The following is a 13,176-nucleotide window of genomic DNA, read 5'->3' on the forward strand; positions in this document are numbered from 1 at the left end:
CCCCATCCCACTCCCATCCCTCTCCCCATCCCTCTCACCCCCCACTCCCATCCCTCTCCCCATCCCTCTCTCCACCCCACCCCTCTCTCCACCCCACCCCACTCCCCATCCCTCTCTCCACCCCACCCCTCTCTCCACCCCACCCCACTCCCCATCCCTCTCCCCACCCTCTTATCCACCCCCACTCCCCACCCCACCCCACAGGGTCACTCTGAAGCAGACATCCGTTGTTTGATGTGGTGTTGTTTTTGGTCCGTTGTCACCTCCTCCGTGCCAAACAATCCCAGAGTGCATAATGACCACCTCTCTCAACCCACGTCCCCTAACCCCCCTCTCCTTTCAGCCCACCCTCCACCTCCCAGACTCCACCAAACGCTTTCTAAACAAGTTCCTGTTGGATGACCACCTCCCCTCACTCCCCTCCCTCCCTTCCTCAGCAGCTGTGCTCTGCCATCGTTGCCTTTGGTCTGACTCCGGATATGTTTTAGGAAGCCTGCCCATTTTCCCTTTTGTTTGTTTTGCTGTGTCTCCCCAGAGAACACTAGGATGAGTGGCATCCTGACCTCGCAGACGGAGCCGTATGACCTGTCCTTCTCACGCTCCTTCCAGAGCCTGTCCCACCTGCCACCCACCTACGAGGCTGCCGTCAAGGCCGACCTCAACAGATACTCCTCCCTCAAGAGACTGAGTAGGTCCTCGCCACAGCATAGTCCACCATTAGCAGAAACGCTGACAGGGCTCCCACTGCCTCGCTCAATGACCTGCATGTTAAAAACTCAAATGCATAAGTTAATGCCTGCTCTGGCATGTTAAAACTCTGCATTCGTCACTCGACTCGTTACTTGACTGGCATACGTTTATGAAGGATTATACCATACACCCCTTAAAATGTAGGTTTTTAAAATATTTTTTTATTTTTAATTTCACCTTTATTTAACCAGGTAAGCCAGTTGAGAACAAGTTCTCATTTACAACTGCGACCTGGCCAAGATAAAGCAAAGCAGTGCGATAAAAACAACAACAACACAGAGTTACATATTGGGTAAAACAAAACATACAGTCAATAACACAATAGAAATATATATACAGTGTGTGTAAATGTAGTAAGTTATGGAGGTAAGGCAATAAATAGGCCATAGTGCAAAATAATTACAATTTAGTATTAACACTGGAGTGATAGATGTGCAGAAGATGATGTGCAAATAGAGATACTGGGGTGCAAATGAGCAAAATAAATAACAATATGTGGATGAGGTAGTTGGGTGGGCTAATTACAGATGGGCTGTGTACAGGTGCAGTTATCAGTAAGCTGCTCTGACAACTGATGCTTAAAGTTAGTGAGGGAGATAAGAGTCTCCAGCTTCAGAGATTTTTGCAGTTCGTTCCAGTCATTGGCAGCAGAGAACTGGAAGGAATGGCGGCCAAAGGAGGTGTTGGCTTTGGGGATGACCAGTGAGATATACCTGTTGGAGCGCATACTACGGGTGGGTGTTGCTATGGTGACCAATGAGCTAAGATAAGGCAGGGATTTGCCTAGCAGTGATTTATAGATGACCTGGAGCCAATGGGTTTGGCGACGAATATGTAGTGAGGGCCAGCCAACAAGAGCGTACAGGTCACAATGGTGGGTAGTATATGGGGCTTTGGTGACAAAACGGATGGCACTGTGATAGACTACATCCAATTTGCTGAGTAGAGTGTTGGAGGCTATTTTGAAAATGACATCGCCGAACTCAAGGATCGGTAGGATAGTCAGTTTTACGAGGGCACGTTTGGCAGCATGAGTGAAGGAGGCTTTGTTGCGAAATAGGAAGCCGATTCTAGATTTAACTTTGGATTGGAGATGCTTAATGTGAGTCTGGAAGGAGAGTTTATGGTCTAACCAGACACCTAGGTATTTGTAGCTGTCCACATAATCTAAGTCAGACCCGCCGAGAGTAGTGATTCTAGTCGGGCGGGAGGGTGCAAGCAGCGTTTGATTGAAGAGCATGCATTTAGTTTTACAAAGTTGGAGGCTACGGAAGGAGTGTTGTATGGCATTGAAGCTCGTTTGGAGGTTTGTTAACACAGTGTCCAATGAAGGGCCACATGTATACAAAATGGTGTCGTCTGCGTAGAGGTGGATCTGAGAGTCACCAGCAGCAAGAGCGACATCATTGATATACACAGAGAATAGAGTCGGCCCGAGAATTTAACCCTGTGGCACCCCCATAGAGACTGCCAGAGGTCCAGACAACAGGCCCTCCGATTTGAAGAGGGGGATGACCGCAGCAGCTTTCCAATCTCTGGGGATCTCAGACGATACGAAAGAGAGGTTGAACAGGCTGGTAATAGGGGTTGCGACAATTTCGGTGGCTAATTTTAGAAAGAAAGGGTCCAGATTGTCTAGCCCAGCTGATTTGTAGGGGTCCAGATTTTGCAGCTCTTTCAGAACATCAGCTGTCTGAATTTGGGTGAAGGAGAAGCGGGGAGGGGGCATGGGCAAGTTGCAGCGGAGGGTGCAGAGCTGGTGGCCGGGGTAGGGGTAGCCAGGTGGAAAGCATGGCCAGCCGTAGCAAAATGCTTGTTGAAACTCTCGATTATCGTAGATTCATCGGTGGTGACAGTGTTTCCTAGCCTCAGTGCAGTGGCCAGCTAGGAGGAGGTGCTCTTATTCTCCATGAACTTTACAGTGTCCCAAAACTTTTTGGAGTTAGTGCTACAGGATGCAAATTTCTGTTTGAAAAAGCTAGCCTTTGCTTTCCTAACTGATTGTGTATATTGGTTCCTGACTTCCCTGAAAAGTTGCATATTGTGGGGGCTGTTCGATGCTAATGCAGTACGCCACAGGATGTTTTTGTGCTGGTCAAGGGCAGTCAAGTCTGGGGTGAACCAGGGGCTATATCTGTTCTTAGTTCTGCATTTTTTGAATGGGGCATGCTTATTTAAGATGGAGAGGAAAGCACTTTTAAAGAACAACCAGGCATCCTCTACTGACGGAATGAGGTCAGTATCCATCCAGGATACCCGGGCCAGGTCAATTAGAAAGGCCTGCTCGCTAAAGTGTTTGAGGGGTGGTCGTTTGACCGCGAACCCATTACGGACGCAGGCAATGAGGCAGTGATCGCTGAGATCCTGGTTGAAGACAGCGGAGGTGTATTTAGAGGGTAAATTAGTCAGGATGAATATCTATGAGGATGCCCATGTTTACGGATTTAGGGTTGTACCTGGTAGGTTCCTTGATCATTTGTGTGAGATTGAGGGCATCTAGTTTAGATTGTAGGACGGCCGGGGTGTTAAGCATATCCCAGTTTAGGTCACCAAGCAGTACGAACTCTGAGGATAGATGGGGTGCAATCAATTCACATATGGTGTCCAGGGCACAGCTGGGGGCTGAGAGGGGTCTGTAGCAAGCGGCAACAGTGAGAGACTTATTTCTGGAAAGGTTGATTTTTTAAGTAGAAGCTCAAACTGTTTGGGCACAGACCTGGATAGTATGATAGAACTCTGCAGGCTATCTCTACAGTAGATTGCAACTCCGCCCCCTTTGGCAGTTCTATCTAGATTAGCCTTCTGATGTTAACATGCAAGAAACCAAGGCTTTTACGGTTACAGAAGTCAACAAATGATAGTGCCTGGGGAGTAGGAATGATACTGTGGGTTACAGGGCCTGGGTTAACCTCTACATCACCAGAGGAACAGAGGAGGAATATAATAAGGATACGGCTAAAGGCTATTGGTAGGATACTTAAAAATAAAGGTTAAGTTATCTTTCTCTGAAAGGGTCCTAATATTCAGTGCCTGTGTATCAGCATTCACTCCAGAAAGCGCACAGTGTGTCTGGATGAGAGGGCACAGACAATTAAAAATACACATTTCATTCAGCTCCTCAAAACCGTGAGTCACTGGTATTCCATTCCAATACACCACACAGTCACTCTCTCCCCTTAAAGATTTCTCTTTAGAAAAGCAGCAGCCACCATTTCTCAGTGTGAGCATTTAACGGCATTAAGCTCTGTGCTATGTATTGATTCAGTGTACTACACTGGCTTCATCTCTTCATATTGAGGGGAACGCAAATATTCCTTAAGGCTTGTGGAATTGCATCATTGCTGTCCTACTTACATTTGAGTAATTTAGCAGATGGTCTTATCCAGAGTCACTTACAGTAGTGAGTGCATACATTTTCATACTGGTCCCCTGTGGGAATTGAACCCACAACCTTGGCATTTCAAGCACCATGCTCTACCAACTGAGCCACACGGGACCAACGGGAGCGATCTGAATCTATTGTACAACTCAAAGTCGGTGCTGCTAAAACTTCTGTAGTGGATTTTTATTATTTTTCAGTCAACATACAGCGCACACACACACACAAATGCGAGATCTATTCAACCAAAAAAAAAGCACCTATCGAGTTTACAGGGTCTAATGGGGAGACTTGAAATCCATAAAATGTATTCCAAAGTGAAGGATCTGAGTCTACAATTGATCCCATCAGTGCTAGCTATCTCTAGAGTGGGTCAAAATCGTTATACATGTGCCAGTCTCAGGTGTCTCTTGTGCTTGTTAATGTCCAATAGAAATCGGACTGCATATTGATTGGAACATGCTATGTCATTGCTTGGGAAATGTCAGTGCTTGGGAAATTGTCTCAATAAGTAATGTTACAAAATGCATGGTGAATGTTGTTGTTGTTGGTATTCTGGAAAGCTGATTTGTTTAACAGTTTTTATTGTGTCGAGTCCCACAATCCAGTCAAAGCCATAGAATAATCTCTGCCGCCATGTTAAAACTTGAAACTGTCCTCAGGCAATGCCGGCCTAGCTGTTTTAATCTTTTTCCAAAGCAAATCATTTGCAACAGCAAATAGCCAAAAGGCATCTTTCTACTGATAGATAATGTAGGATAGAGCCAGAGGCGAGATAGAGCCACATTTCCTTTATTGGAAAAATGAAATGGCAAATCTCAGCGTCTACTAATTAATATAAATTGATGTATAAATTGAAAGTAAAGCATACAGTGTCTCTGCACAGTACATATCATAAGTTATTAATTCATTCCTTTTTCAGAAGAGTTTTTGCCTTCTTCCCAATAGGGAATTAAAACGCATTACATTTTTCACTAATCTAAAAAAAACAGCTTTAGAGAATTAATGATGACATCTTTCTTTTCTTTGCTCTTTTATTCATTAGTGAGATGTATATTTAACCGATTCAGACTAATTTCTTAAATAACACACATATATTTCATGCCAATTAAAAGCCTATATATATTTTATATATATGTATATTTTTGTTATTCATCTGGTAATACGCTTTAGCTAATCCCCTTTTAGCGCCCTGTCATAATTGACATTTGTGTGAAAGGAGTGATCAGCCTGAGGTGTATTAGAAGCCTTGTGACCATAATTGACGCAGCTGGATATATTCTACAATGGTGTATTCTTGTTCTCTGGATTCTGGAGAGGTGTTTTATTATTAATTCATGAATAATTAATATTATTAACGGATTCATGTTATTAAAGTTCATCTCCATCTCACTTTAGCAGTAAAACATTCAAAGCCAAAGTGAAAAAGAACAGACTCCAAGGAAGACAACTGTCCAGTGACGTTTGTATTTTTGGGCGTGAACTTTAAAGGTTTCCATTTTTTCTATATATATCATTTCTGCAGCAGCTTTACTTAGTCATGGGCGGCAGGTAGCCTAGCGGTTAGAACGTTGGGCTAGGAACCGTGTTTTCTAATACTGGAGCCGACAAGGTGAAGAATCTGCCGATGTGCCCTTGAGCAAGGTACTTAACCCTAATTTGCCCCAGGGGTGCCGTACTACTATGCCTGACCCTGTAAAACAAAACATTTCACTGCACCTATGTGACCATAAAACATATTATGTGACCATAAAACATATTATGTTTTTATATATTTTTTGACTGGATGTTTGTGTGTGTGTGTGTGTGTACATCTGTGTGTATGTGTCTGTGTGTGTGTGTGTGTGTGTGTGTGTAGCGCATGTGATTGTGTGTGTCTGACTATGTCAAATCCGTACGTATGACTAATGGTTGAAGCATGGTTCCCAGTGAGTCTCCTTTATAACACATACAAGGTGTGAGGGTGTGATATCACACATCCTGCCAAGACAATCTGGAGGCATGTACATATCTCTAGACCTGTACTTGTACACAACCTCTATCCATGTTTGGTTTGATAATACATGAACGTGCAGATGAATTTTCATCCATGTAATGTGATCTATCGTCATTTCAATTAGCCTTTGTGTATGACATTCCGCAGTATGACACTGTTTGTTAACAGACTTTTACGCAACGCCAGAAATGCCAGTAGAATCATAGATGGGGCCAGAATTGTCATATTCTCGGAGCAACCTTCAGACCCTCTATTCTATTTCCTTTACTTCCCTTTTCTCTCTTTCCCTCCTACTCTCTCTCTACCTTCTCCCTCCCTCTTTCTCTCTCCTAATCCACCTCTTCCGTCTCCCTCTCCGTCTCTCCACAGCGGATAAAGATGTCGACGACTACTACACCCGCAAGCGTCACCTCCCTGACCTGGCAGCCAGAAGCACCCTGCCCTTACACGTCATCAAAATGAACCAGGAACAAGTACTGTATCTACGTATAAATCTGCATTTTATTTATGCAGTGGTGGCTGTTTAGTGCATGCATTTACAAAAGTCCCAAGCCATTGAATTTATCAGGAGTTGACTGTATTTTCATCCATTCCTCCAGCAGCAGCAGCAGCTCCAGAGCCAGCCCCCCCAGCCCCAGGTGGCCCAGGCCCCACCCCAGCAGCCCCAGGCCCAGCAGGCCCCCAGGAGACAGAGGCCTCCCCGAGTCCAGAGGGCCATGTCCCAGGACCGGGTCCTGTCCCCACACCGAGGCCCCCAGCAAGACTACAGCATCTCCTACGGGATGGGGATGACCGAGCATGGAGGACGAATCCTGTCTGATGAGCAGCTACTGTCTGCCGAGAGGCTGAGGTCCGAGGAACGCCTGCTTCCTCAGGACCGCTTGATGTCCCAGGACCGGCTGTACTCCAAGGACCGCATGTACTCCAAGGATAGGCTATTACAATCACAAGACCACATGTACCCTAAAGACCGGCACTTCTCCCAAGACCGCCTCTACTCGCAAGACCGCTTGTACTCCCAAGACCGCCTGCTATCTCAGGATCCTCTGATCTCGCCGGACAAAATGATGATGTCGCTGAAGCGCGGTGTAGTCGGCAGTGTGTCCGGTGGTTTCCGGGGCAACAACGACAAGTTGATGTCGCACGCCATCTCGCACCCGGACGTGTTCATGCCGACGACGCCACTCATGGACCGCTACAAGATGACCAAAATGCACTCCCATCCCAGTGCCTCGAACAACGCAGGAGCGGGGGGCGGAGCAGGACCAGGACCAGGGGGACACTCCAACACACTAGCCATGAACCACACGACTAATAAGAGGCAGCAGTTTGCCTCTAGAAGGACCCACACTGTGGAGCAGCTCCACTACATCCCCCAACAGCACCACCAGCAACAGCAGCAGCAGCAGCACTATCGCACAGGCAGCAAGACCGAAGTGACTGTTTAACGCTAGCTAGCACGCTAACGGCTAGCTTGGTAGTGAGGCAACTGGTAATGCTAACTCGCTAACAGCTAATCGCTAGTATGAGAAGGAGTATGTTTGTGGGGTGAAAGGGAAGGGAAGAGACTGACTATGTTTGTAAGGTGGGAAATCACACTCTGTAGCTTAGTTTCCTGCTAAGTCAATGAAAAGGTATACCCTCATCTCTTTGCCTTTCCGGACTTCACCAGAACCAAGTACTGTACTGTAATAGACTGGAGTTCTTCAGTAGACACAAACTCCATAAAGACTGACTCCAGATAAACATGGATCAGCTGTGGTAGTGTGCTGTGAAATTGGCAAACTACTCTACTGTTATTCCCGTTATGCCCTAAGCACCAGCTCCCCTTGTCCTACACAATTGGGATGTGATTCATATGAGGGGACATGGATTATATGAGAATACCGAGGCTCAGGCAGCCTCTGTCCAACCGTCCGATACAAATCTCTTCTTCTTTGAACTTCTACTGCAACTCCAAAGGGCTTTGCATGGTAAAAGGACTGATCCAATCGATGTCTCCATGACATCTGTTGTTGAAAGACACGACAACACAACCACGGGTGATGAAACCGGGATGGCCCTGTAATAACTTTATAAATATATAAATATAAAAAAGTACCGTTTATAACTCCAGTCTTACGCATAGCTGTAGAGAGATCTTAAAATAAATCAAAACTAATGTTACTAGCACTTTTATTGGCGCCTCAGTCTGATATATCTTTTTTTTTTATGAATAATTGTTTTTTGTGGGTTAAAAAGCACAATCAATTAATGAGATTCTCTGTTTCTGTTCAGTAGTTTTTTATTTCATAAGTTTGTTTGGTGATGGCTAGCTCATAGATGATTGTAAATAAGCTATAATTCTAGAGGCAGTATTATGGACCAGTCCATACTGGTTGGCTTTTGTATTAGACTGTCTAATGTTTTCAGTAGATTCTGAACAAGTTATAAACCACCACTGTTTCGTGATCAGTTCAGACTAGAAAACCCACTTAACCAAGTATTTGACAGGATAAATGAATACTATAACGTGTGTCTTTTCAACTATGTTTGTAGAATGAGAAGTGAATGAATGTGTTGATAAGAAAATATACCACTGTTCATATTTGGATGTAAACTGTGTTCCATTGACTAATTTGAGAAGTTGGACAACATGGTGACGGATTATATGCTTGTTGCAGTAGGGTCAAATAAACCATCCATATTTTTTTAAACAGACAACACTTCTGAAACGACTATATTTGTGCTCTGTTTGTTGATGTGTATGAAAAATGGCATATGTCAATCATAGAATTGTAAGTTGGTACAGCTGACATACAGTATGACCAATCAATACCTGCAGGGGTTTGAAAGGGCTGTGAGTGAGAGCTGAAGGTGGGGTTTTCATACACTTACACATGAGAAAGATTAGAAGACTGTAGCCTTTACTTGCCTGTACATATTCAATCAAGTGATATCTCATAGAATAATCAAAATGTGAAAAAACATTCAGTGTTTCATTAGTTAAAGCGAACACAAATTAGAGGTGGGATTAATTTGTTTTACACGCCACCGTGATCTTGTTTTTCTCAGCGGGGGTCACACCTATCCCTATCATAATAAAATCACATTTGATTGGTTGCATACACATATTTAGCAGATGTTATTGCGGGAGTAGCGAAATGCTTGTGTTCTTAGCTCCAACACACAAATCTAAAAGTAAAAGAATGGAATTAAGAAATATATAAATATTAGGACGAGCAACGTCGGAGTCCAGAGTATAAATATATATGGGATTTATACACATTATGGACAGTATGTGGATAGAATAATTCGTATTCCTGTAGAATACGTAGGATAGAATAGTATATACACAGCAATAGTTGAATAGGATGGCATTGACTAGAATACAGTATATACATATGAAATGAGTAAAACAGTATATAAACATTATTAAAGTGACCAGTGTTCCATTATTAAAGTGATCAGTGATTATATGTCTGTGTACATAGGGCAGCAGCCTCTAAGGTGCAGGGTTGAGTAACCGGGTGATAGCCGGCTAGTGACAGTGACTAAGTTCAGGGAAGGGTACTGGGTGGAGGCCGGCTAGTGATGGCTATTTAACAGTCTGATGGCCTTGAAATAGAAGTTGTTTTTCAGTCTCTTGGTCCCAGCTTTGATCAAATCAAAAATCAAATCAAATTTTATTGGCCACATGCGCCGAATACAACAGGTGTAGACATTACAGTGAAATGCTTACTTACAGCCCTTAACCAACAATGCATTTATTTTCTAAGAAAAAAGTAAAATAAAACAACAACAAAAAAGTGTTGAGAAAAACAGAGCAGAAGTAAAATAAAATAACAGTAGGGAGGCTATATATACAGGGGGGGTACCGGTGCAGAGTCAATGTGCGGGGGGCACCTGCTAGTTGAGGTAGTTGATGTAATATGTACATGTGGGTAGAGTTAAAAGATGGGGTGGGGGTGGGGGGCAGTGCAAATAGTCCGGGTAGCCATGATTAGCAGTTCAGGAGTCTTATGGCTTGGGGGTAGAAGCTGTTGAGAGTCTTTTGGACCTAGACTTGGCACTCCGGTACTGCTTGCCGTGCGGTAGCAGAGAGAACAGTCTATGACTAGGGTGGCTGGAGTCTTTGACAATTTTGAGGGCCTTCCTCTGACACCGCCTGGTATAGAGGTCCTGGATGGCAGGAAGCTTGGCCTCAGTGATGTAATGGGCCGTACGCACTACCCTCTGTAGTACCTTGCAGTCGGAGGCCGAGCAGTTGCCATACAAGGCGGTGATGCAACCAGTCAGGATGCTCTCGATGGTGCAGCTGTAGAATATTTTGAGGATCTGAGGACCCATGCCAAATCTTTTCAGTCTCCTGAGGGGGAATAGGCTTTGTCGTGCCCTCTTCACGACTGTCTTGGTGTGTTTGGACCATGCTAGTTTGTTGGTGATGTGGACACCAAGGAACTTGAAGCTCTCAACCTGTTCCACTACAGCCCTGTCGATGAGAATGGGGGCGTGCTCAGTCCTCTTTTTTTTGTAGTCCACAATCATCTCTTTTGTCTTGGTCACTTTGAGGGAGAGGTTGTTATCCTGGCACCACACGGCCAGGTCTCTGACCTCCTCCCTATAGGCGGTCTCATCGTTGTCAGTGATCAGGCCTACCACTGTTGTGTCGTCGGCAAACTTAATGATGGTGTTGGAGTCGTGCCTGGCCATGCAGTCATGGGTGAACAGGGAGTACAGGACGGACTGAGCATGCACCCCTGAGGGGCCCCCGTGTTGAGGATCAGTGTGGCAGATGTGTTGTTACCTACCCTTACCACCTGGGGGCGGCCCGTCAGGAAGTCCAGGATCCAGTTGCAGAGGGAGGTGTTTAGTCCCAGGATCCTTAGCTTAGCTTAGTATTATTATTATTATTATTATTATTATTATTATTATTATTATTAGTGATGAGCTTTGGGGGCACTATGGTGTTGAATGCTGAGCTGTAGTCAATGAATAGCATTCTCACGTAGGTGTTCCTCTTGTCCAGGTGGGAAAGGGCAGTGTGGAGTGCAATAGAGATTGCATCATCTGTGGATCTGTTGGGGCGGTATGCAAATTGGAGTGGGTCTAGGGTTTCTGGGATAATGGTGTTGATGTGAGCCATGACCAGCCTTTCAAAGCACTTCATGGCTACAGACGTCAGTGCTACGGGTCGGTAGTCATTTAGGCAGGTTATCTTAGTGTCCTTGGGCACTGGGACTATGGTGGTCTGCTTGAAACATGTTGGTATTTCAGACTCAGTCAGGGACATGTTGAAAATGTCAGTGAAGACACTTGCCAGTTGGTCAGCACATGCTCGGAGTACACGTCCTGGTAATCCGTCTGCGGCCTTGTGAATGTTGACCTGTTTAAAAGTCTTACTCACATTGGCTACGGAGAGCGTCATCACATAGTCATCCGGAACAGCTGGTGCTCTCATGCATGATTCAGTGTTGTTTGCCTCGAAGCGAGCATAGAAGTGGTTTAGCTCGTCTGGAAGTCTTGTGTCACTGGGCAGCTGGCGGCTGTGCTTCCCTTTGTAGTCTGTAATAGTTTTCAAGCCCTGCCACATCCGATGAGCGTTAGAGCCGGTGTAGTACGATTCAATCTTAGTCCTGTATTGACTCTTTGCCTGTTTGATGGTTCGTCGGAGGGCATAGCGGGATTTCTTATAAGCGTCCGGGTTAGAGTCCCGCTCCTTGAAAGCGGCAGCTCTACCCTTTAGCTCAGTGCGGATGTTGCCTGTAATCCATGGCTTCTGGTTGGGGTATGTACGTACGGTCACTGTGGGGACGACGTCATCGATGCACTTATTGATGAAGCCAGTGACTGATGTGGTGTACTCCTCAATGCTATCTGAAGAATCCCGGAACATGTTCCAGTCTGTGCTAGCAAAACAGTCCTGTAGCTTAGCATCTGCATCATCTGACCACTTTTGTATTAACCGAGTCACTGGTTCTTCCTGCTTTAGTTTTTGCTTATAAGCAGGAATCAGGAGGATAGAGTTATGGTCAGATTTGCCAAATGGAGGGCGAGGGAGACCTTTGTATGTGTCTCTGTGTGTGGAGTAAAGGTGGTCTAGAGTTTTTTTTCCTCTAGTTGCACATTTAACATGCTGGTAGAAATGAGGTAGAACTGATTTAAGTTTCCCTGCATTAAAGTCCCCGGCCACTAGGAGCGCTGCCTCTGGATGAGCGTTTTCCTGTTCACTTATGGCCTTATACAGCTCATTCAGTGCAATCTTAATGCCAGCATTGGTTTGTGGTGGTAAATAGACAGCTATGAAAAATATAGATGAAAACTCTTGGTAAATAGTGTGGTCTACAGCTTATCATAAAATATTTTACCTCAGGCGAGCAAAACCTTGAGACTTCCTTAGTATTTGATTTTGTGCACCAGTTTGTTGTTTACAAATATATACAGACGAACACCCCTTGTCTTACCGGAGTCAGCAGTTCTATCCTGCCGATGTAGCGTATAGTCCGCTAGCTGTATGTTCTCCATGTCATCGTTCAGCCACGACTCGGTGAAACATAATATATTACAGTTTTTAATGTCCCGTTGGTAGGATAATCGTAATCTTAGGTCATCCAATTTATTCTCAAATGATTGAACATTGGCTAATAGGATTGATGGAAGAGGCAGTTTACTCGCTTGCCGTCGGATCCTTATAAGGCACCATGACCTACGTCCACGATATCTCCGTCTCTTTCTCATGCGAATGACACACCTGTACTGACCTCGCTTCTGGATGATAGCGGGCTGAACAGGTCGTGGCTCGGGTGGTTGATGCCCTTGATTATCTTTTTGGCCTTCCTGTGACATCGGGTGCTGTAGGTGTCCTGGAGGGCAGGCAGTGTGCCACCGGTGATGCGTTGGGCAGACCGCACCACCCTCTGGAGAGCCCTGCGGTTGTGGGCGGTGCAGTTGCCGTACCAGGCGGTGATACAGCCCGACAGGATGCTCTCAATGGTGCATCTGTAAAGGTTTGTGGGGGTCTTAGGGGCCAAGCCTAATTTCTTCAGCCTCCTGAGGTTGAAGAGGCGCTGTT

The 13,176-nt window shown here is 45.2% G+C and overlaps 1 protein-coding gene and 1 non-coding gene across 7 annotated transcripts in view; one reads left to right on the forward strand and one right to left on the reverse strand.

Annotated features, from left to right (window-relative positions):
* Positions 1–8,825, forward strand: part of LOC121547421 (protein shisa-6) — an 82,618-nt gene extending 73,793 nt beyond the window's left edge. For 4 of the 6 annotated variants that reach the window (XM_041858697.1, XM_041858698.1, XM_041858699.1 and 1 more), the window contains 3 exons: positions 536–688; positions 6,495–6,598; positions 6,725–8,825. In XM_041858697.1, the coding sequence (XP_041714631.1) occupies positions 536–688; positions 6,495–6,598; positions 6,725–7,573 (1,106 nt within the window). In that variant the 3' untranslated portion in view covers positions 7,574–8,825. The remainder of the gene's footprint in view (positions 1–535; positions 689–6,494; positions 6,599–6,724) is intronic. The other 2 variants (XM_041858701.1, XM_041858702.1) reach the window with 1 other exon arrangement.
* On the reverse strand, positions 4,173–4,248 carry trnas-uga. The gene has a single exon. It is a non-coding gene; the product is annotated as a tRNA-Ser (tRNA).
* Positions 8,826–13,176: the final 4,351 nt, after the last annotated feature.

Source organism: Coregonus clupeaformis, chromosome 31 (genome assembly GCF_020615455.1).
Source record: "Coregonus clupeaformis isolate EN_2021a chromosome 31, ASM2061545v1, whole genome shotgun sequence".
Classification (NCBI taxonomy): domain Eukaryota; kingdom Metazoa; phylum Chordata; class Actinopteri; order Salmoniformes; family Salmonidae; genus Coregonus; species Coregonus clupeaformis.